The 24,665-nt window shown below is 40.2% G+C and overlaps 1 protein-coding gene across 7 annotated transcripts in view; it reads right to left on the bottom strand.

Moving 5' to 3' along the window:
- Positions 1 to 24,665, bottom strand: part of LOC113537337 (mitogen-activated protein kinase kinase kinase kinase 4) — a 55,745-nt gene that overhangs the window by 6,492 nt on the left and 24,588 nt on the right. For 4 of the 7 annotated variants that reach the window (XM_026931757.3, XM_026931758.3, XM_026931760.3 and 1 more), the window contains exons 3-19: positions 20,396 to 20,452; positions 14,193 to 14,318; positions 13,338 to 13,445; positions 12,442 to 12,532; positions 12,194 to 12,324; positions 11,966 to 12,020; positions 11,107 to 11,185; positions 10,059 to 10,234; positions 9,827 to 9,899; positions 8,821 to 9,031; positions 7,602 to 7,763; positions 5,679 to 5,765; positions 3,959 to 4,417; positions 2,456 to 2,605; positions 1,957 to 2,199; positions 475 to 578; positions 174 to 307 (exon numbers count right to left, since the gene is read on the bottom strand). In XM_026931757.3, the coding sequence (XP_026787558.1) occupies positions 174 to 307; positions 475 to 578; positions 1,957 to 2,199; positions 2,456 to 2,605; positions 3,959 to 4,417; positions 5,679 to 5,765; positions 7,602 to 7,763; positions 8,821 to 9,031; positions 9,827 to 9,899; positions 10,059 to 10,234; positions 11,107 to 11,185; positions 11,966 to 12,020; positions 12,194 to 12,324; positions 12,442 to 12,532; positions 13,338 to 13,445; positions 14,193 to 14,318; positions 20,396 to 20,452 (2,446 nt within the window). The remainder of the gene's footprint in view (positions 1 to 173; positions 308 to 474; positions 579 to 1,956; positions 2,200 to 2,455; positions 2,606 to 3,958; positions 4,418 to 5,678; positions 5,766 to 7,601; positions 7,764 to 8,820; positions 9,032 to 9,826; positions 9,900 to 10,058; positions 10,235 to 11,106; positions 11,186 to 11,965; positions 12,021 to 12,193; positions 12,325 to 12,441; positions 12,533 to 13,337; positions 13,446 to 14,192; positions 14,319 to 20,395; positions 20,453 to 24,665) is intronic. The other 3 variants (XM_026931761.3, XM_026931763.3, XM_026931759.3) reach the window with 2 other exon arrangements.

Raw genomic sequence — 24,665 nt, 5'->3', positions numbered from 1 at the left:
GAGTAGAGAAAATCAATGTAAACTGAAATGTCATACAATAATCTATGCATTCTTGAGTAAAATGATCATGAAGCACTAAACATGGACATGCGAAACAATTTACGTTAACCTAGCATGTATTCATCATTCAAAGATGATTTATGATTTTAGTCAGGTGTATCAGCAGCACTCACAGCGAACTCTGAACTTCTCCCCTGAACTCTGAGAGCTAGTCTGTGAGCTGGAGTTACTGGAGCCAGAGGAGCTTCCACTGCCTGGTCTAGCCAGCTTCTCCACCCGATCCCACAGCAGACGCGGCTCCACATTACTGCCAGGAAGATAAGCGGGGAAAAACAGAATGAATAATCAATACGTCTTCAAACCTCACTCTTCTGAACTACAGAACCAAGTAATCTATAGAACCAAATAATTACATACTGTATATAACACAGTCAAAGAACTTTAGCGTGTATCTAAAGTACATAGAGGTCAGACCTTCCAGCATTCCTCTGTCCAGGTTGGCTGCTTTGCTGGTTGTTCTGAAGTGGGGAGTCTCTGCGAGACAGTACAGGTGATCTGGACGTCGTCCTCACAGGGACCTTTGAGAAAGGCACACAAGATGCTTTTTAAAAAAAAAAAAAAAAACAGCTGTACAATCATTTGCCTTTGCACTAGCAAAGAAACCGTCACCCACAATGTTTACATCGTGATATTTTAAAATGGAAAATTGACAGCAGGGAAAACTCTATATCACACAAGCCTATTTGCATGATTCAGAACTTGGCATCATATCTGAATCCATCATAGCCATTGTTTAAAAAACTTACATACACCCTGTACTTTTCATTTTGGCATTCTGAAAGTGTTAGCTGTGTGTTTGAATAGGGTCTTGACTGATGTGGAGAGTGAAGTGTTAGTCTAACGCTGTGTATTCATCAGTCAGTCCTTGATGGAACTCTCATGAGGTGAACCGCAGTGTTTCTCATATATAGGTGTGTCCCACCCAGGTACTTTCCTGACCACCAAAGTTTATTTTGTGCCATAATAAAAATCACATTATTTAATCCATTTGCACTCCAGTGCACTTGGTTCCAGGTTGTTGGCAACAGCATGAGAAACTAGAAGCCAACACTTCGACTTTTCATTATACCAGATATAGACAGTGAAGCATTTAATTCTGTTTTTTCTTTTAGTAAACATAACGTGCGAATATTATCATCGAATTATTATAAACATGCAGTACAACTGTATATGATCTCAAAGTTTGTTAGTTCAACAAGAATCACACCTGTTCTAACTTTCACAAGGTTTGGATTTTAATCAGAAGCCCTACGTGCCCTGCTGCAGTAGGACTAAATCTCCCGCATTATCCCGCTCAGTGGAATAAACTGCCTTAATGTAGTCACACAATGCATTTCGTCTGCACCAGGCTATTTCTAACACCGTGCTGCTCGGGGTATTAGTCAGAAGCTGCACACAGCTGTGTATCTGGAGCTAAAAACAGAAAAAAAATGTGTAATTGATAAATCTGTGGTTGTTTCCATTAGCGCTGTTGACTCTTGCTGAAGAGCCATATTTTTCTTCTACTGCAAACACGGTCATATTTAGTATTTGACCTAGATAATGTGATATATCCATGAATCATATAGATTACCACAGATTTAATGAATTTTATTGCAATCAATTCAGGAATAGTAACACTACTAGTTATTAATTTGATGTGAAATGCAGTCAACAGTGAGAGGAAATGCAAATTTTGTACTGTCAGATCTAGGAGTCAGTCAGTGAGACCTGAGGGATGAGGGAGAGCGCTGAGAGTTTGAAATGAAACTGAATGGAACATGTGGTTTGAAGTGTGGTAATACCGCATCATTGATATTCAGCACATGCCTCATTTTAATTATTGTTTTTTTTTTTTTTGTTTCAGGCTTACAGGCATCTCATTTTGAGCAGGAAAAGTCTGGATCCCGCTCTTACCTTTGGTGGAACCTCGTCATTCAGAGAAGTATCAGGTGTCTCGTGGCTCCGAGACTGCGAATGGGTCAGAGGGTGAGGATGCTCAGAGCGTGCAGGGTGCGAAGGGTGCGCTGGGTGGTGTGGCTCCTGAGAGCGCAGATGGAGATGTGCAAAACTGGGAACTGGATCGCTGAACGAATGGGAACGGGACACTGGGGGAGCGGATGTGTTGTTCTTTAGAGCGGCCAGGTGAGACCACTGAACCTTGCAGAAGGGGAAAGGACAGAAGGAGAGGGAGTGGGGGGGTTGTGAGGGGGAGAGAAGAGTACAGACACAGTGAGACAGAAAGGTATGATCACAGCCAAGAACACAAACCACAGAATGAAATGGAAGAAACGGACATTCCCCGGATGTGTACCACAGAGTGTACAAAGTCATCTCATATCATACAGCCATTCGCATAGCAACATATAGTGCATCACATGAGAGGTGGGAAAGCCGAGGAACTGTTAGGCATTACCTGTGGTTCCATGGGCTTGTGCATGCTTGAGGACTCGGATGAGGAGTTCCCGTTAGAATAGGGCTCAGATGAACGAGGAGGAACTGGCGGCTGCTTGGGTGGAGCTGTCTGAGGCGAGCCCTGATGGTTCTTACGGTATCTTTCATCAGCCTGGCACAAAGGACACAAATTGCGGAGATTAACTGGTGGGCATGAGGGACACCTCAAAGAGAACTGACAATTGTTCCAAGCCAGGAAACTGCATGCTGGTGTACAACTCAGCAAGCTCAAGTAAGAGAGGGACAAAACAGACAAAACTGTGTTAGGACATTGCTGCTCTGGCTTATATTCAAGCCAACATGAATTTCATGCTCATAAAAAAAAAAAACCTTCACTACACTTTTCTAAATATTAAGACAACCAAAGACAAGAGTTTTTCCTAAGGACTAGGATCATAGCCAAACCATGACATGCAAAACAAACACAAGGAAAAAGAAGAAGGAAGCATTTGAAAATCTGGTATCACCCTGAGAACAATAACTAATAATTACCAATGACCAGTGTGGGTCAAGTTTAAAAAAAATTTAAACACTGAGCTATATTATACGTCTTTCAATTCAAATTATGTAAAATATAAAATATAAAAATATGGGTTTAGTTTACACAAGAAAGCAAGACAAGATTTAAAAGGAGACAGGATGTAGTTTTTCATTCTGGTTCATGACTATGGTGGTGAGCAATATGGTTTTCTTTCTGAAAAGCTGAAAAGCAAGGCTTAATCCAATTTTTAAAAAGGATTGTGTAACTGATACACAGAGTCTTCCACTGACATGGTGAACAGACTGGCTCCGGGAGCCGGGATGTAATCTTAACATTCTACAATTTTTTTTTTTTTGTGCAAAAATAGAGCTTGGTGACTGTGCGTTGATGAGCGGAACACCGTTTTTTACAAAGTGGTCAATAAAAAAAAATCAATAAAATAAAGATCAATAAAAGGTTTTTATTAAATATATAGCACTTAAAACATTAAGTCTATATTCACTGATGAATTTAGGTCTCATCTTCCAAAATGCAAAATATACATATTTTGATACTCTTTGATAAAGCATAATTAACGTCGGATTTGAGGATTATGAGGATTTGACTTTTGAAAGTAAAATATGGAAGGCAAAACTATCCAGTCTTTTATGTCTCCAGTGTTTTGGATTGTAAACTGTCACCTTATCAGTGGAAAAAGGGTGTGGGAGTACCATGGTAATATTGTACTTGATCACTATCAAACGTAATTTGCACTCTAACAATGAAGCAAAATGTGATGTGGTGGATAATGATAATGATGCTGAATATGTGCTTTAAAAGATCAGTATCCAAAGAAAACCAAATTTCTGCTGCTCCCACCAGCACACTGTTACCTGACTGCCAATAAGTTAAATGTTCTTCACATGCAAAACTGAGCTGAGGTTAGCTCGAGAAGCCAGAGTAGCAGCAGGCAACAGTGGGTGGACTAAGGGGATGGCTTTTCACCTCTCCGACTGGCTGGGCTTCAGACACCGGGCCACTGGTTGGAGTTGACTGGACGGGGGGGTCGTCAGTCCTGTCTGTCTCACCCACTGGCTGTGTGACTAAAGGGCTGGAGTCCACTGACACACTTTCAGTCTGTTCCCTGCACTCATCAGTAAGGGCTTCTTTCCCATCTACATGTTTATTCTGCTCTGCATCAGGATTTACACTTTGGTCACTGTCAGTCTGATGTGGAAGGTCAGCATTTGGCGTGCCCTCATCTGCGTTAGAGTTAACTGGGGGATCAGGGGCGTCTAAGGGGCGTGCTTGGGGTAGTTTTGCCCAGTCGGGCTGGGCTGTGAGGGAGGAAGTGCGCTGTTTGGGCCCGTGCTGCAGGGAGAGCAGGTAGGCCTGCTCCTGCTGGAGCTGCCGCTGCAGCCGCTCCGCCTTCCGCTGCTCCTCCAGCTCCCGCCATTTGAACTCCTGAGCACAGAGCGTAGCTCCATGAAAAAGCTCCACAATTATTGAGTAAATTTCCATGCGTTTTAACACATTACATGTGTTTGTACATACTGCCACTAAAATATGTTGTTTAGTAATTATACTCAGTATGGTATGTAATATTAAATTAGCATTCTGTAGCTGATGCAAATATTATACTCATGTGCTCTAGAGCCACGGTTCTCAAAGAGGGGTCTGTAAAGCTAATACAGACTAATTTTGTTAGATTTAGCAAGTTTATTATGTCTATAAAAAGGTTGGATGGTTAAGGAAAAACACAGTGGCTTTAATAGACAGCCAAAATATTAATTCACACATTTAAATAATATAAATATAAAATGATTTATTTATAAAATAAATCTGTACTGATGGGACTGTGAATTTATTGTATTTTATTTTATTTATTATTATTACTTTTTTTTTTTTTTTTTTTTTAAACAGTTAAAGAGTTCCCTGACTGTAAATAGTTTGAGAACCCCTGCTCTAGAGCATGTGGTCCTAGATGCTGATAATCTAAATGACCGTGATTAAAAATGTCTTTAGTTCTGACGATTAAAATTACACTGGTCTCTAAGATGAGATACAATGGTGAGAAAATTTACTTCAGGCAGCAACCTTACACCAAAACACTTTTCCAAACACCACGTCGCCTTACATGCTTCTAACCAGCAGCTCTAAAATAAACACTGTATTACTGTATTTGTTTATTCACTGATGTGTATGTGATGGATGGAAATGGGAAGAAATGAGAAAAGGTCAACAAAAAAAACCCTGAGAGAGAAGCATTTAACTTTGTTTGTGGCAGTCCCATATTAACTCATTTCCACTTTCTCCCCCTGAGACACTGTGCAGGCTGTTTACAACATAAACAGCTCCCCGCAAAGACAAGAACAATGACTTTGGCCTAACCACGGGAGAGAGAGGAATAGTAGGAAATCCCCTCTCTTCCTGCTGGGCATTTCCTGCGGTCGTGTCATGAGACTATGCTTATATAAATATACGGCTGGACAGATTGAACCTTCTCCCTCTGGGAGCGTGCTGTATACTGATGATACGCGACACCATTAGAAACGTTAGTGAATCTTTGATCTTGCGATGATCTCAAATCATCCCATTTTAGCTTAATAGAACAGGCCAGAAATAACACTGAGCTCCAGACAAAATTAAACACAAACAGTAGACTCTGTTGTAAGGCTTCAGACTTTACTAAGAGGACATGAGAAGGAAAAGGCAGAATTCCTACCAGTAACATGGCCTGCTCGTGAAGCAGCTGCTGCTGAAGGATCTCTAGATGCCTCTGCTCCTCTTCCAGCTGACGGCGGATATATTCCTGTCAATCAGACGTGTCAAGGTTAGGCTTGGCTCAGTTTCAAGCGTTTGATTAGACTAGTCGCACACTGAAGGTGAGAGAAATCGAACCTATAATTCAAGTAAATAAAAAAACCAACATAAAATAATATATTTACCAAAACCCGTGTGTGTGTGTGCGCCTTGAAATTCCAAAATGTAACCGAAGTTACAACGATGTAAACGATCCCATTTACTTTAAGTTGACCTAAGTGTTCAGGAACTCTTAAGCATGCCATGATTCCCTGTTTCCCCAGAATATAAATATGAGGAGACACACAGGCCAAATTCCCTTATTCATTCCTCAACATGGGGAAGATTAGAGCAGTGGTTCTCAAAGTGGGGTCCATGATTTCTTTTTGTTACAGTGGTGGAAATGACAACACATTTTAAGTTCTTGTAGTTACTGGTCTATTTAACTGCGCCCTTGACAAAAGGATTTAATCCAAACCTCAGTAACTCAAAAACATGTAGCCTATAAATAATGTCTCCTTGGATCTTCCAGTGGAAAAACTCTGTGGCACCAATAAATAGCCGCGTTATTATTGGACACATTTAATGAGCAAAATATTTGTATAATTCATATGATTATGTTTGTAAGACTGTAGTGATGGAGTGCTTGGAATTTATTTTACAGTTAATGGGGTCCCTGTCTGCAAAACCTTTGACCCCTGTATTAGAGACTACATAAACGAAATGAGACAAAAATAGGTGACCTTCAGAATCAGACAATGTCTAAATTATAGCTACATAGCCACTGCTAGGACAACAGTTCAGAAGGTTGATCTGCGCTGTAATGAACATGCCTGGAAGAGGATGCAAGTGGGAAGGATGGTTAGAGAGGCAAAAATGTTCATTTCGTAATCATCGTTAGAGATTTACAGATCACCACAACCGAGTCTCCAAATCTACAATTAGGTGCCACTTCCATGACCACAAACTATTTGGAAGGCGTCTTCCATTTAACCACAAATGTAAACACCTGGCGTTCATGAGAGACTACTGGAACTTTGACTGGAACCTGGTTCTGTAGTCAGATGAGACAAAAAGAGCGAGATTTGCCAACAAACACTCTAGGTAGGTTTGGCATAAAAAGAAAGCTGGTTATACAGGAAAGACGTTAATTTGCACTGTTAATTATGGTGGAGGTTCTGTGATGATGTGGGTCTGTTTTTCCTCCAAAGGTCATGAGAACCTTGCTAAGAGACATAGCATCATTGACTGTACCAGATTTAAAAATAAAGTCTCTCTGCCTCTGCCAAGAAATTACAATTGGGTCATGGCTGAACCTTCCAGCAGGACAATTATATAAAACATGCGTCCAAATAAAAACAAAATGCTTCAGAGCCCACAGAATTGAAAATCTGTGTAGTGGGCTGAAGAGGAGAGGATATACGACACTGGAGGAAAGATCGTGAGGAAGGGTCTACGATTCCCTGCTCTGTATTCTCCAATCTCAGCAAGCGTTATAGAAGACTCAGTACTGTTATGTTGGCAAAAAAGGGGGGGTTGAACAAAGTAATAGATGCAGGGTGCCAAAAATTATGATGTGGGTTTGTTTATATATATATATATATATATATATATATAAAAAAAATTTCAATAAGTTTGATTTTCTTAGGATAAATTACCTTCAAATAATGCTTGACTGCATCTTACATATTAAATATATTTTTGTTTAGTGTAATCAATACAGCTCTGATGCATTTTTTTTACATTATAAAATATGGCATCCTAGAATTCCTAAAATTAGCACCAACCATGAAAAAAATTCTGTTATCTAAGAAATTATAAGACAACGGGCCTCTTGTTCGATTACCTGTTCACGATCGTTTCGTCTTTTCTCCTCCTCTGCCCTCCTGCGCTCATCCTCCTCTTTGCGCCGGCGCTCCATCTCCTCTATTCTCCTTTTCTCCTCCTGCTCCCGCCGCCTCTGCTCACGCTCCTGCTGCCTTCTCAACTCTCGCTCACGCCGTTGTTGCTGTAACACACCAGGAGAGGGCCACAGTGAGTGCATAGTATGTGCAGAAATCTCAAAACTGTACAAGGAAATGAATGGTTTTAATTGACCAACACGATTTCCATGATTTAAATTTCTGCCTTTTTAACTATAAAATTATCTGGGAGTGTGGTTCAGATCTAGGAAGCTACACGAGGCATAAATGGACTAAATAATATGTAAATACAAAGAGGAAATTACATCAACACAGGCACATGCACGGTGCACCCTGTGATTTTCCCCTATCAAACAAAAACAGTTCCTTCAGGACCGTTTGGCTGATGATGCTGTTGATAAAGAACAAACACAGAATGGCCTTCTCTCCATGACGTACTTTCAGAGGCCAAGCCTAAAGCTAATTATAGGAAAGTGATTTGACAAGTTTGCCATGAAAACCCACACTAGCAGGCAACAAAACGACGAGCAACTATTGGCAGGCCCCTCCGAAAGTATTGGAACAGCAAGGCTGATTCTTTTGTCTTTGCTAAGCACTGAAGACATTTGAGTTTGAGATCAAAAGATGAATATGAGACAATGGATCAGAATTTCAGCTTTCATTTCCTGATATTTAAATCTAAATGTGTTGAACAACTTAGAACATGTCGCCTTTGCAGGGTGCAGATCTCCCAGTTTTTATATGGTTGCTTATTCCTTACTTACAATAACTGCATCCAGCTGACGACGCACTGACATCACCACACTGTTGCATTCTTCTTTTGTGATGCTGTTCAAGGCTTGCACGGCAGCCTGGCTGAAATTCCAATCTGGCTGAAATTCTGATCTATCATCTCATATTCATCTGTTGATCTCAAACCCAAATGACTTCAGTGTGTAGCAAAAACAAAAGAATTGGCCTTGCCTTTCCAATACTTTCGGAGGGGTCTGTATTTCCCCATACAAGATCACAAGCTGTGATTCCCATTGACAAAAGTGGCGAATAGAATCTGAACTGTGCTTTGAGTTGAAACTGATTCAGATGCTCGCTGCATTAATCAGTTCTCTAAACCGCCACATACACAGATGCCTCCCCCCCTCACACCTCCTCCAGACGTCTCCTTTGCTCCTTCTGCTGCTCTATGCGTTTCTGGCGCTCAGCCAGCAGTTGCCGCTTGTACTCCTCCTGCTCGCGGAGCTGCTGTTCTTGAAGGAGCTGCTGTCTCTTCAGGGCCTCCGAGCGCTCCTTGTTTTCCTGCTGCAGCCGGATGAAGTCTCGCCGCAGCGTCGACTCGCCAGGTACGTTCACTATAGAGCTGTGAGGAGAGACAGAGTAGAGGTGAAGATACTACAATCACCTGACTGCCAGTTTTAATTAGCTTTTCTACTTCATCTACTCAACTATGTTCCTCAGGTTTTTTTTTTTTTTTAAAAAGCTGTACAAGGAATGTGAATTATAAGAGCAGCTTGACTACAAGATCACTGTCCAGCCATCCTAAAAACCTATGCACAGTGCTTTGAAAGGCAGTATATCTCTCCCACGGTCTTATTAGCATGATAGACCATTTTTAAACCCAAAATGATGAAATGTTATGCTAATAAGTGTAGTTCTTAAAACTAATTTCTTTTCTATCATGTTACAAAATGCGACATTAAAACATACAACAGACTTTGTTGTTATTTACATTGGTGAACATTCACTCTTGGTACTTCCTGGTTTCAATCAGATTTTTTTGCTGATAAAAGGCATCACGACAACATGTTGCTACCACTGCCATGCTTTACTGTGGAGATTGTGCTCTCAGGGTGAGCAGTGTTGGTTTTCCGCCAAACGTAGCACTTTGTGTCAAGGCCAAATATTTCCATTTTGGTCCCATCAAACTAAAGAACACCTTGGGTAACTCTCATATTCCACCTCTCCCACGAACATGTTGAGATTACAGCAAGCACTCTGTGGTATAAACAAATGACCTATGCTGGTGCCTTGCTTCGACACACTGATCTGTTTAAGGGATTTATGGGAGCTCTCATGCCTAGACTTTTTCTCTGAGCATCACAGGCTCCATAATGAGAGACTGAGAGAGGAAAATAAACACACAGTCATTAGGTACCTGGGTTCTCCTTCCTGCTCTGGAGCCTCATCCTCTTCTTCTTCACTTAGACTCCAATCATACTCTGTCTCATCTACAAGACAATGGTGTAAGCAATTCAATAATCTCTGAATAATCTAATTTAGAATTTGACATCTGTAGTTACGTAATATAGAATACATTATTATCAAGGTATCAAGGTTTATCAAGGTTTATGGGAAATGATGAACAGGCATGAAAGCTGGGACCGAACCTTTCTCCCCCCTCTTCTTGCGTGTGTGGTCGATGTGGTCCTTGAGCTGGATGCGAACCTGCCTCTCGTTCGGCTGGTCTCTGATGAACGGGTGTTTCAGGAGCTGATCAGTGGGCGGCCTCTGAGTGTAATTCTTCACCAAACAGTTCTCGATAAAGTTGATAAACTTCTTGGACCTGTTGAGATACAGATATTTAGAATATTAACATCTCCCAGGAGATAAAAGGAGAACTTTGTTTCAGGATGTTTTCATAAGCCACTCGTCTAGACACAGTTTTAGGAAGTTTGTCAATTTACAATGAGAGTTGCGATGTGGAAGTGGCCTTGAGTGAGAGAAAGAGGTCAGCCCTGAAACAAGTAAGAACTTGCTTCAGCTTCCTGGATTGGAGTTTTATTGCTGGAGACAGAGGAGCAAGATTTTCAGAGGGTTGTATCATGGAAATTGTGAGATCACATGTGTGAGAACAGAGATCAGCCAGCCAAGGTTATAAGAGGCACAAGGAAAGACCTTTGTTCCGATTTACTCCATTTCCGTACGCTACGCTATAGATGCCAGGTAGTTAATGAGACAAAATCATTATGGGCAGGATGTATGTTAGCTCTACTCTTACATCAAGTCTTAGGAATTCTCCAATAAAGAAACCTTTCACTTCAAGTAAGAGATCATAATCTGAATAACAGACCTTATGACTTCCTCAATAGGAGACACTACATTCAGGTTCATCAAAAATTATACAAGTACAGGGCTACTTCCACCTAATTCTCCTTATGGCATGTGTTTCAGCTTCCATAGCCACCCTATTGTATTTGGATAATGCACTCATAGCGGTGGAAACCAATCACCACATTCCTGACATTCTAGGACTTTAGGACCAAGTAGAGGACCTACATGTCTGGATATTGTGTAAGGACATTGATTTAAAGCATCAAATTTAATAAACATACTGCAAAGGAAAAGTCTTATATAAATCTCCATAAACTTCATTTAATCATTAGAATTGATGAGCTAACATGTACATAAAAAGGTGCAACTGCTCAAGAATCTTACCATTTTTTGGACTTGAGCCGAGGAGGTGGATTTCTTGGGATGAGGAAAAGAGCTCGCATTGGGTGCATGTCACAAAGTGCTGGACAGGAAGAGGGAAGGTAAGCACATTTTTGGCAACCACAAGTTAAAAAGTAGCACCCACATATCCTCCAGAGGTGCAAATATCAGCCCAGGCACGTGGGACAAGTGGCTTTCGTGTCCAGGCCATTAGTTTTATATTCATAGTTACCTGGTGGACAAGTTAGAACAACCAGAAAAAGAAAAAAAAAAAAAAAAACTCCTTAATGACTTTCGCAAAACAAAACTTTTTAACTCGGTGTGTATGTTTAAACGCAATGCGCTTCACCGTGCTACTCGTTTGGAATCACATCGTCTGCTGCTCTGCACACAGCAGTCGAGACTTGATCTGGAGGATGGTAGAATGATTTATACTAGGTGGACTAATTAGCTTGCACAGCGATGACAGACAATATTTTCAGAACAAGAAATACTACATGCAGCCACCTCAAGGTTAAACATAACGACATTATCAAGACTCGAATATATTTTACATGCGATACGAGGACAGAACACAACGGCGCATAAATGTCGGTCGATGACACACTGACTTTTTGCCTAGAGCACAAACACAATGTGATACATTAGAGACTTGGTTAGAATACATCCTTATATGTTTTCTTTATTATATATCAATGTGCTTACCCAGCTAACTAGCTTTTTATTATATCACATTAGCAAACACTTTTCAGCCTAGTCAGTTTTTAACTTGCCCAGAAACTGACTATACTTTTGTTCACCCCAACGTCATATGAACACACGACTGTATATAATGAACACACCAACATATAAAAATACTTACGGGGAGCTCCCTCGGCCATTTCAATAGCAGTGATTCCACATGACCACAGGTCGCTCTGCACAAAAAGACACAATTAGTGGTCTTGGTGATCTTCACAATAAGCATACTGACCACAGGATAATATGCAGACCCGTTTGAATGACATCACTTCCCATAAAAACACCTAATATTGAAATGTGACTGAAGCCAGTTAATATATTGGCATATTTTAGTGAAGAAGAAACGTACTCTGTAGTCGTAGGTAGCATCAGGGTTCTCATCACAGGCAATGACCTCGGGTGCCATCCAGTAAGGCGTGCCGATGAAAGTGTTCCTCCTGCCGACTGTCCGGTCCAACTGGGCACTCACGCCAAAGTCAACTGGAGAAGATCACAAAGAACAAGCTGAAGCAGACACTGGAATAAGCAGTAAATGATTTGTGCAGAGAGGAACATTTAACTTTAATTACACACATTTACTTTATTAACTTCACTCACCTAGTTTGACCTCGGCGTTCTCAGTTAGCAGGACGTTTTGGCCTTTGATGTCACGGTGGATGACGTGGTGTGCGTGCAAATGGGCCAGACCCTGAACACACAAGGAAATGAGAACACACATCCCAGAATTGAGTCCCAACTGGTGGATTTAATGCATGAAGACTAGAAGGTAGGTTCAAATTTAAGAACCCTTAACTGTCAAATGCTCAGGTATACAGTACACTGCATGGATTTCTGAATGAACATCTATGTTACAATCCAAAACAAGGCAACATCATCAGACTGAAAATAAGTTATGACTCTCTTGATCTCCAGATCAGATTTGAAGAAGTCAGTACGTGACATCTAATACATACAAAAAACGTTGGAAAATGCATGCAAACATTTGGACTTGGCTCTATGACTAGAAGCCATATGACCTGCAAGCCTTTTTTGACAAAAAAAAAATATATAAAACCAAATGTTTAAAATATAACCTGACACCTAGATGGAAGGGAAAGAATAAAAAAGGTAAAAAAAACTACAAATATATACACTGAGCAAAGAAAAGACCTAAATCTTACAACCTGCAGCAGTAGAAATTAGGGATTGTGCAATGTGTTTGTCATGCAGTTGGGACTGAATGTGTAATAATCACACCTGATTTATAATTAAGGTTGATTTTCACTATAAGCTTTAAAAGCACTACCTCTACTACCTTTTTTTTGCACCGAGTATGGTCTTACTTCTAGTCTTGCAGTATGTATTGTCTTACGTAGTTTGTCACTGTCTTGCGCTTTAGTACTATACCTGCACAGTCCTATCCCATGTTCTTATACCGTTGTGTTTATAATTCACGTTGCATTAGTGAGAACTGTGAGAAAGAAATTGAAAAAGGTGTGGTTAAATCTACTCACTCTGAGTATCTCTCGTGAAATGTAGGCAATCCAGTCTTCCTTCAGGCCGTTCTTTGTGTTCTTCACCAGGTCTGTGATTGAGCCAGCTCCACAGAATTCCATCACAAGCTATAGTGAGACACAAGTCAGGAGTAAAACATTGCGTTATAGCAAAATGGTGTGCTGTTATAGCAAAATAATCAATGATCAATCAATGAGTGGTGTGATGTGACCTGATGCGAAGGGGGCATCATGTCCCAAAGTGTTTGATTTCTCTCATAACACAGGAATTTGTCAATGATTACAAAATATGAATTCATCAATAAATGAGACATCATTTTTTAAAAATCTGTTTATAGTTCCATTAAATGTGGAACTTGTTGTGAAACATCCATGAGACAAGTCAGTTCCGGTTATCACTTATGTTAAAGCAATTTCAAAACAGTCTCTCTGGGGGGGGAAATAAAATGCAGGTTGTCATGTTACTGAGATCAGAAAACGCAAAGTCCTCTGTCGCGAAGACTTTCCCATAGCGGAAAAATTACTGACTGTTACACAGCACTGGAGAACTGACACTGGAGACTCCTTCCATAAATGTTAAATAAACATCTCCTTACAGAAATCTTCACGGTGTCAATGATTAGATGTTTTTTCGTTGTCAAATAATGTTTTTTATTATTAACCTTACATTGCAAAAGAATTAAGTAACAAATGATCCAGTTACTGTGAAAACTAACGGACACCTTCTTACCAGTTAAGTAAGATTAAAGAATTCAACAGCACTGTGGTATAAACCTATAAATTTATTATATATTCCTCTCATGTTCTATAAATTGTAAAAAAAAAAAATAATAATAAAATAATAAAAATACTCACCCACAGCTGGTCATCGTGTCCTGGGGGACTCTTCTTAATGAATGCTCCATAGTATGTGGCAATGTTTCTGTGATGCGAATATTTCTTTAGCATGTTGATCTCAAGTTTAATCTCTTCCTCTTCATCCTAAAATCACATTAAATGAGAGATGGAGCTAAGTCTGACATAATTAGCATATACACAGTTTGCACTAATTCTATTTACACAGGCACTATTGGGGTCTTTCCTGATTCGGCCTGTGACAGATGGATTCACGTAATGAGATGAGAAACTTTTTTTCTTTCAGTGCTAACCAATGTATGATGAACAACGTTCTTTGAAATTTGCGTAATTGGCTCCCTTCCTGTAAACCTCAAAATGGCACTTTCATTACAAAGACATAAAAAGAAAAGAGCGCAATCCACTTAATCATGGCTAATAAAATTAAGGATAATTGATTAGCGTGGTTTTGCTGCATTGGCATTCAGTCATTTTTCAAAGTGGTATGGATAAACGGACGCCAAGTATTTCCTAATGAACACTGTGAGGCAAGTAAATAAGCAGGATTACTTTATTTGCCAAGGATTTAAAACAAGATGCACTGTTTTATTCTGAACACTTTGTTCTTTTATCTGTAGTCCAAACATGAAAACCTACAGTCAAAACACGCTCTGACCTTGAACGAAGCGTTTAACAAAGTTGACTACTCTGGAAAAACCAGCTGGCAGACCTTCAGAGATGACGCGCTCTGTCTGAGTCTCAGAAACAATGACCATTCACCCGGATGTAGACAGCAGATCCGCCCAATTATCCACTGCCATTACTGAGTGAAAAATGCCGCTGACCACAGTCGAGCTCTCGACTGCTCCGCCGCTCATTATGGTTAATTCAAAACACACTGTTCCTCCGTGAGTCATGTGCACTGTGGATGAGGCATGCTTTCACAACCGCTTTCTGTCTAATGCAATCAAATAGCCTCTTCTGCCTCTGCTAGCATGGTTGACAGCAAAGAAACTCCAAAGTCAGAAACTCTGTTCATTATTCACAATAGAAGAAGAACTCACTGCTGATATTCACTTTACAAATCAACCAAACATCCAACAATCCTTTACTTCACACAAATCATTCCTCAGAGAAGGTTTACTGAAAAGTCAGTAATACTCGCTGTTCAAGACTAGTGGTGAGAACAGAGCATGTTTAAGAGAACGTTTCACAACTAGTAACTCATATAATTAAATGGACAAAAAATAAAAAATATATTGGCTGATAGGTGTGTAGGGCTAAACGCTTCCATTCATTGGTCAGAAACTAGTTTGATGTATAAACTTCTGACTGGCCCAACAGAAAAACGTTTGCCCTATCGTCAAGAGATTACAAGTTAGAAGTTTAACAATGCCACAGCCATCCATAGCCAGGAGCACAAGGAAGCAAACCTGGCTGTGCTCTCTGGGTGGGAGGGATGGCACACTAACTCTCCCCTGTCAATCACAGCAATACTAGCCAATCACTGGTTTCTGTGAGCTCATGTGTATGGAAAAGGGTAGATAGCACTTTCTTCCATGCTCCAATTTGAGGCAGCATGAGCAGCAGTTCGAAAAGATGTGGTAGGCTGGCATCACGTGTCTTGGAGGAAGCCTTCGCCCTCTCTGATTGGTAACTGTCACATGACAGAGGAGACTTGACTTGTGGGTGGGAACTGACCAAGACTAAATCCAGGAGAAAATCTGGGAATATCTGATTAAAAATAAACAATTGCCTAAATAGCCTATCCCAAGACCTCATTAATATTTCCAGGACATTTGGTCAATTTTCTAATGTCCATGCATTTTCTGTCACTGGGGAAAAAAAAGTGGAAAATTTTGGATTGTTCCAAAAGCACCTTAAAGAAACCGTTTCCCAACTATTACATTAACTAACATATTTTTTAAAAAATACACAAAACCATAAATGTACATGTACATATATCATGTACAGTACACTTCTCCTTTTCCTCTTTACTAGCACACACATTGCCAATAATATGCACACTGAAATGTTTTGTCCATTGGATGACATCATCCTTCTTCAGTGGTTCCCCTTCCTATCCCACACTGAGACACACACACATACACACACACACATACACACAAACTTCCTGAGGCTGTCTGGATTATCCCACTCTAATGGGTCACATTACAGCTATCACCTGACACTGATGAACAGACGAACATAGACAGCAGACAGAGCCAACTTATGACTGTGCTAAAATACATTGGCCTTTACTGCTGATCCCAGATCAGAGCAAACAGAGAGAAGATGACTGTGTCTGCCGTGACGACTAGGCAGGCGTTTTATGTAGGCCAAAGGGCGTATAAATGAAAAATACAAAAACAGCAGAACTACCGCTTAAATTTTGGATTCACAGTTCAGCAGATGCTGCATTCATGACAAAGTGGGAACTGGGAATCCATGTGAAAGGCCCTGCAACTTGTAATTCTCACTCAGTAAGTTCTTAAAAGCTCAGATTTACCCGAGTTCACATTCTGTGTCATCATTCAACAGTAGCAGCATCCATAATGTAACGTTAAGAACAAGAAATGTGTTAAGCCTTTTAAGCAGATTTGAGTTTCTTTTTGTGTCCGATGCCTTAAGATCGCCAAATACTAAGGACTAGCAGATAATTAACAGGTTATTTCATTAGCAATATTACTGATCAAGCTGTGCAACAGTGAACTGCTACAGAATACAGCCTAAAACAACTGAAATAATTAACACACCAACCAATCAACAACTCTTTGCCGTAAAAATGGCGATATGACAAAAGTATCACTATACTCGACATTTCTACGATTCACGATATATAACTTGACATAGGTTTGCTAACAAAACAGTAGTGTTTCACTGAGTGTTACAAATTCAAATAAATTATAACCCTTAAAAGAAGGAATTCTTTTAAAAATCTGTACCAGATTCAGTACAAAACATCCAATCGGAGTTTGTAATTATTATGAAAATATTGAAGATATCAACATTGTCAACATTAGATCATCATAATGTCCAGCGTTACTTCACCCTTTAGCCAAATAAAGTGGCCACAAGTATGTGTACACCTGACCTTCACACACACACGTGGTTCTTCCCCAAACTGTTACCACAAAGTTGGAAGCACACAATTGTATAGAATGCCTTTGTATGCTGTAGCATTACAATTTCCCTTCACTGGAACTAAGCGACCCAAACATGTTCCAGCATGACAATGCCCCTGTGCACAATGCAAGTTCCATGAAGACATGGTACGCCAAGGCTGGTGTAGAAGAACTCGATTGGCCTGCACAGAGCCATGACCTTAAACCCTACTGAACACCTTTTGGGATGAATTGGAAATCTGACTGCTCCCCAGACCTTTTTGCCCAACATTAGAGCCTGACCTCACTAATGCTCTTGTGGCTGAATGAACATAAATCCCATAGCCACACTCCAAAATCTAGTGGAAATCCTTCCCAGAAGAGTGGAGGTTATTATAACAGCAAAGGAGGGATTAAGGGTACACAAACATTTGGCCAGGTAGTATACATTGTGACAATTTATCGCGATATCAGAATCAGTCATATTGCACATACCTACATTCTAGTCCATATTGCATGCATGAAATGAATGCACCATAAAACTCTTTAATTGTTTAACAAGCCCTGGTTCCTGCAGAGCCTGTAGGAGGTTTTGGGAGGGAATACCCCTGAAAATGTGGTGACACACACACACACACACACACACACACACACACACACACACACACACACAGGGTAGTAGCTGAAGGTTGAGGGGGGTATGCCCACCCACGCAGACCCTATTAAAAGTCCACACATCCAAGCTCAGCAGATCCAGACTTATAGCCTGGAGCTCACAAATTCACTGCCATCCAAAGCAACAAAGCATGGCAGACTTGTATGTTTCCGCCAAAGGTCTGAACAAAAACATGTTTCTTTTTCTAACTGGCATTAGTAGTGGCTGCAAGTTTGGTAATCTGTATTTCTGGTGCCTTGCCAGTTTTTATTGTTGGTTTGCATTCAGGCAAATGAGGTGGAATGTTATCTCGGGTCCAATTAAACAGCCTCCCTCTCCGTTCCCATGTGGCACAGATTCAGTTTAAAGAGAAACCTCCCATTATTGACTGAAATTTTTTCCTGTAAAAATAAAAGCCCTAACCAGTATTCGATTAGAAAACTCTTTATAAAGGAAGACCAGATACATCTAGTTGTTTCCAGATCTTTCTTTACATCTGTCTGGTTTGAACATGTATACTTAGGAGATTTCGACGCAAAACCAACAAAGTTTGAGATAAATATATTTTATTCGGATGATATAAATCAACAAATCATCTTGTTTCTTCTGAAAATTCGCCAAAACCTGTTTTGTTTTTACTTGAAAACATTGGCTTAAATCCAGCGAGAGGACTGTGGGAACATTTTTTTAGGGTGTTAGAACTTGCCTATGATGCTCCTTATTTATGGCCTTAGCAAAAAGTTTCGTAATGAAGAGTTTCATCATATCTGAGCATTGCTCAACTGTTTCCTGTTACAGGTGGCTTAGTAATCAGGTGACAAATATTAGGTGCACACCCTAACCTTGCTCTGGTGCTTACCATTCAAAGTAAGTCGAGTTGATAGGGCTTTAGTCTGACTGTACTTGCTGAGTCTATACAAAGTCACATTTGAGGATCTTTATTCTAAGGCTAAGAGATTTTAGTGTCGACAACAGGGTTGCCACGATACCAAAAAACTGACTGACACTGATACCATGTCGTAAAATACCAAAATTGGGGAAAAAAAAAAAAAAAAAAAAAACCACACACATAGACTGAAGTTACTGAACACCCAAAATTCAGATCGTTAACACTAAATTAAATTTTCTTCCTTTTTATGACCACAAAGCATTTCAGAAGTTGCTAAATAATTCAGACATGATTTCATTTGTTCTGAAATCACGTTTGCGCCGCATTATTCTGACCAGTCAGGACTCGAGAGACAAGCTGCTGGTGTCTGAGAATGTCAAATTTATCTGCAAAAGCATGCTAACATGCTATAACGGTTTCAGTTATACGCCAATAATGTATGTAGCATTACTAAATTAAAACCAGTGCCTCTTCAGCAGTGAGTAAAGACACAAGTAGGGAGACACTCACACCATGTGTAGTGTGCATGCACCGTGAACGAGCATTAACGCGTTAATATTTTGCCTCTCCAACCCTTCAAAATCAGGTGGTTAATTTGTGATGGCAAAGACGCAAAATCAATGTCAAAAGCTTAAAGAGTGATTAAACAGGAAAAGCAGGTAATGATATGCCTGAATTAAACTCTCAATAAAATGTCTGACATCTAATCTGTTGAATCTAATTTGAGGTTGTTGGCTAGATTTCTCGCTAAGTTGTTTGTGTTGGCTGTATTGGAGGGAAGGGATTTATAAAACCTTTTGAAATCAGGTTTTGTTTTGTCTGTTCACTGCACATGTTTAATAGCATAGTAAGAAAATGTGCCCAAATATCATTCTTTGAAGTGATGTTTGTTCTACAAGGTGAGGGTAGGAAACTTGTTTTCTTTATCCGCTGGAGTCACTGTGTACATCTTATCCATAATCGAATTATCGTGCATAATTTCATTCAAGGTCAGCATGGAGGCATATCAAATAGAGAAGCTGCCTCACAGCTCCAGGATCCCGGGTTCAACTCCGAGCTTGGGTTACTGTCTGTGTGGAGTTTCACATGGTCTTCCTTCCACATGGGTTTCCTTTCTTCTCCCAGAAACATGTCTGTAGGTTGATTGGTTATGCTAAATAGCTCACTGCATTAGGTGCGAATGTGTGTGCATGGTGCGCTGTGATGGCCCGATGTCCCATCCAGGGGGATTCCAGCTGCTCACTCAAGACGAATGAATGAATCTGACAGACTTATAGGCTAAATGTAGCATTGAAAGTTATACACATCAAACCATTTAACACATAATATTGAAAAGGTTGCAAACTTCTGATACCTCATGCAACTTCAATAAACACTGGAAGAGATATATGGTCTCTCAGACCTACAGAATGAACTGTTCCCACTGCAGCTGTACTCGTCACTATGAACAAAATCAGCTCTGAGTAGAGGTCACACATTCATCCAAGACTAACTATCAAGACTACTTCAGATCTAACCCATATGAAAAGAGTGGAAATCTGCTCTCTTTATGGATGAAGACAATGCACTACTTTACCTCTGTGACGTCCATAACCTTGATGGCCGCCAGCTGTCCTGTTTTGACATGTCGGCCCTGTAGGGGAGGAAGAGAAAAAAAACAGTGTTAGTCATGGGTCTTTCACCAACGCAAAGATATTGAAGGGAAATACTGAACTTACTGAACTGAGAAGTGGTTTGGATGATTATTCCACAAAAAAAAGAACTTCATATTTCTTATTACTTCCTCATGTACGTTCAGAAGAGAGTGAACTAATTCAAAAACCTAGTGACCACATCATTGCCACACTGTTGTAGAAAGAACAATCGCATCCCCAGGATGATTTACAATTTCATGCTTTTATATAACTTAATGTCTAGCTTTCTCTTAGCCGGTAGAAGTTTAACCCCAATCCTGGGCCCTTGTGTAAACATTCCCACACTTTGCTCTGCACATTTCAAGAATCTCTTTCCCCCTTTGCTTTCTCTCACTTCACCCATTGCTGTGTCCTTCCCTCCTCCATTACAAAAACAAAGCCAAAAATAGACAGCACTCTTCCTTTTTAAAACATCCAAACCCCAAGTCCCCAAAGGAACTTACTATTATTGAGCGATTATGAGAAAAGATGCGACGTGAAACCAATCAACCTTATAATCTTAAAATTCTAGGGCTAAATTCTAGGTAGTCATGAGTAGATGTGTGCAAAAATACATCTCTCTGTTGGAAAAAAAAAACGAAAAAAAGGTGAGACATGGTGGGAATATCACCCTCGGAGTGCAGCATAGTGCGTGTGAATGGTTAAGATTGAAAAAACAGATGACTTTGGTGGTAACTAATAAAGAACTACTACTACAAGGAGATGAAAATGATTCAAACCTAAACTTAATCATCTCCAAATGAAGGATATCCTACAGCCCTGAGTTGTGTCTGACCCTCAATGGAAGGGTCATTGGAGAAAAAGATGAAAAGAAGTTTAGAGACATGGAGAGTAATGCTGTCCTCCTATCTTGTGAGAATGGTACGGTCCATCAGTGACGTCATGCTGCCTCAAGTGACCACATTCTGCTGAGCCCTTGGATGTGGTGAGCTCATGTCAAAAGAAAAGAGCAGGAGCTGAAAATGGTTTGGTCGAACAGAACCTGCCGCTGGTATTCACCATGCAGCACTGCGGTTTTAGATTTCTTTTGTCTACACAGAGTTGATACAAGTGCCAAGGCCTCTGCTCTCCCAGGCTCCCTTGTTATGAAGAGGGTCAGAGGTCTAGGGGATGACAGATGAGAAATGAAACCAGCTCCAGGATAGACAGATTAGGATTGCTTTGTGGGTCAATACGTTGTCCTTGGCAGTTTTCCCAAAGGTAAAGTGGGATTACATCATGCTGCTGATGGCTAAATATGCGAGGAGAGGTGAAGCAAAACCAGTGAAGAAAACTGTGGGAAAATATTGGAAGAGGAAAAACCAGAGACCCTGGTAAAGGGGTGAATGCAAAACTGGAAACAGACATTCAACAGGTTTTAATTAAACCAAAGAATAGCAGATAAGAAATATGCCAGGAGGAGGTAGAACCCAGGCAGGCTCCTGCAAGCTGACTGCAGTAAAATCCATGCACTCTCACACTCCTGCCTTTTTTGTCCTGATGCACATCTATACTATGAACAGATAAAACATCTGAAATTTTCAACTTGGATTGGGAAAAATAAACACATATAATTCATCTTTCAACATTCTGGTTTCGTCGTCAGGTTTAACAAGTAAACACTTCACTAATAAAATCAGACGGGTAAATGGGGAAAAAAACAAAAAAAAAAAAACCCACACTTCCATTTTAGACCTCCCTGTGTTACGGATGTGATCCTAAAGTCCTAAATGAATACAAATACAGACACAGATAGCAGACGGGCTATTCAGGCTAACTCTTTTTTTTTTTTTTTTTTTTTAATAGAAAGCTTGCCAGAAAGCTTCAGACTAGGTGTGTGCACTGGGTCTGGGATCCTGCAGAGCAAAACAAAAAGGTTTTTACTTTTATGTGAAGCTTGAAAGGACAGCTTGTGGAAGTGCATGGTCAGCTTTGAGTGGTTTCAGCAAAATTCCCACTCCAACTACAATTTAAAAAAACCACCTGACCTGAAACTGGCCCAAAATGTTTGGGCGTAAGAAAAAGGCGGACACGTTTTTCATCTGTCTCCTCAGTATTTGTTTAGCAAACAAGTTAACAGTGGTGTGCTTGCATTTCTGATTTGCAGCATCTCGATTATACGCTGAACCTGGCAACCTTGCTCATGAGACAAAGTCCAAGAATAGGACAGCACAATTTATTTACTTTTTTTTTTCCCCCCCCAATCCATGGTTTGCTAACCCTAACCCTAAACAAATACAGATTAATGGCACTGCATTACACCCCTATTCTGTAGCTAGTTCCTGGTCCAATAAGTTTCCTTCAGCTAAATAATTTAGATAAATCCATGCAATTGGATAAGCTGCAACAGAGATGGTTCAGATTTAGAAAACTAGAGTCACTAAACTACGGCCAGTTTTCTTTTAAATAAATATTGATCCGTTCTGCCACAGGAACATTTGGTTTGGTCTGGTGAAAAACTTCACTAGGACTACGGTCCACCAGTTGATCACCCTTGATTTAGAGAAATACCATTAAAAGAAAATAAACTGAGTTCTGAGTGATTGACTTAGCGTTCAAAAACGAGGCACCATTACAGCAATACAATGACTAGTCACTAATTTCAGCATTAAAAATATGCAAGTCCAGTTTAATTAAAAAGTTCAAACCCCGACTTCATGGAGAAATAAATCTTGGCTAATTCTCTATAGCTATTAGTGCTGTAACAGGATCTTGAATCGCTCCATCCAGAGAAGAAAACAGCAAACACATTTTACAAACACACTGCTAAAACCATTGTCCAGTTTCTCAAACTCCTGCCTGACTGGGACTGCAGCCAACAGAAAGCTGTGCAGATAAAAGCTGGATTGTGAGCTCATTGTTTTCTGGAATCCTGCAGGGTTTTCGTGTCGAGTCACTCAAGCTTTACCAAGCTGTAAAACTAGTACCAGATGAGATTATATCACTCAATGTGCAAGAAAGACTGCTAGGGAAACACTTGGAAATACATTTCACTAACTGTCAAGTGATGGAACGTGTCTTTAATGGTGTAGACAGGAAATCAACTCAACTCTAAAGAGGAAAGAAATAATCAGTGGCAAAAGAAAGAAAGAGTTTGCCCTTTCACATCTACTCTAGTGCTACACATGTACTCAGCCTGCTTCTGCATTTTTTTCCATTATCGGAACACGTGCTTCCGGCAGGTCCCTTTGTGAATTGACTCAGTGTGTGTGCCTGTCCATCTAGATAAAGACGGAGGCCTCTTCAGTGCCTTGGGTAAAACTTTAACAAGTATGGTTTATCTGGACGGCTCATTAGGATCCCAGGCACCAGCAGTTTAACCTCCAGGCCAGTCTCCATGTGACCCATCTCACTGCCCTTACGATTTTTTAGTGCAACTATGATAATCAAGGTCTGGCGGATTAGTTTGGGGGTTTCTCAAATATAGAGTTTATAGCCAGAACTGAGTTTCTGAATCTACTTAGAATAATATTACACTTTCTCCCAGCGTATGGTGCAGAAATACACATCAGACTATTTTTTTTTTTAAATTTCTCATGTTAACTGGCTTCCAATTATTACCATTTCCATTCATAAATAGAAATGGAAACATACCGTGTTTCAAGAGGAAAGCAAAGTACTAGAGACCTTAAACCTGGAAAATATTATTGACCGAACAATTATGTATTAAATTTTTATACAAATGTACAAATAATTCACAATCATCCAGTGAAACAAGATGTCATGCCACCCAACAATGAGCCATTTTTAATGAAGTGCCAAGCAAGCTTTGTTTAAATCCCATCTCCAGCACAGGGCTACAGGAAGCAAAGAAGAAAGAGAAAGACCAAGAGGTTCACAATCAAGGGCTAAACGACACTACAGGTTTTCATGAGTTTGGGCCAGTGATGGGAAGGATGCAGAGGAAGAGGAGGACGGTACCAAGGAAGTCAGTGTCCTAAACTGTCCCAAGCCTCAACGCGACAGTCATTTGATAGCATCGCTTGTGGAGCGCTGGACTTCCCTGAGGAAATGCCAGGGAGGACGAGTCATAGCGAATGTTGAAGAGAAAGCCTTGAGAACCAGCATTCACAAAGAACTGCCTGCCCATAAAGGCAAAATGTTTTGTCACCGACAAAAAATGGTGTGGTACATTTCATAAAGAAGAAGAATAACCAAACAGCTTGGCTGCAG

This window comes from Pangasianodon hypophthalmus, chromosome 26, assembly GCF_027358585.1.
Source record: "Pangasianodon hypophthalmus isolate fPanHyp1 chromosome 26, fPanHyp1.pri, whole genome shotgun sequence".
NCBI classification, from domain to species: Eukaryota; Metazoa; Chordata; class Actinopteri; order Siluriformes; family Pangasiidae; genus Pangasianodon; species Pangasianodon hypophthalmus.
This window is presented reverse-complemented; position numbering and strand designations above follow the sequence as displayed.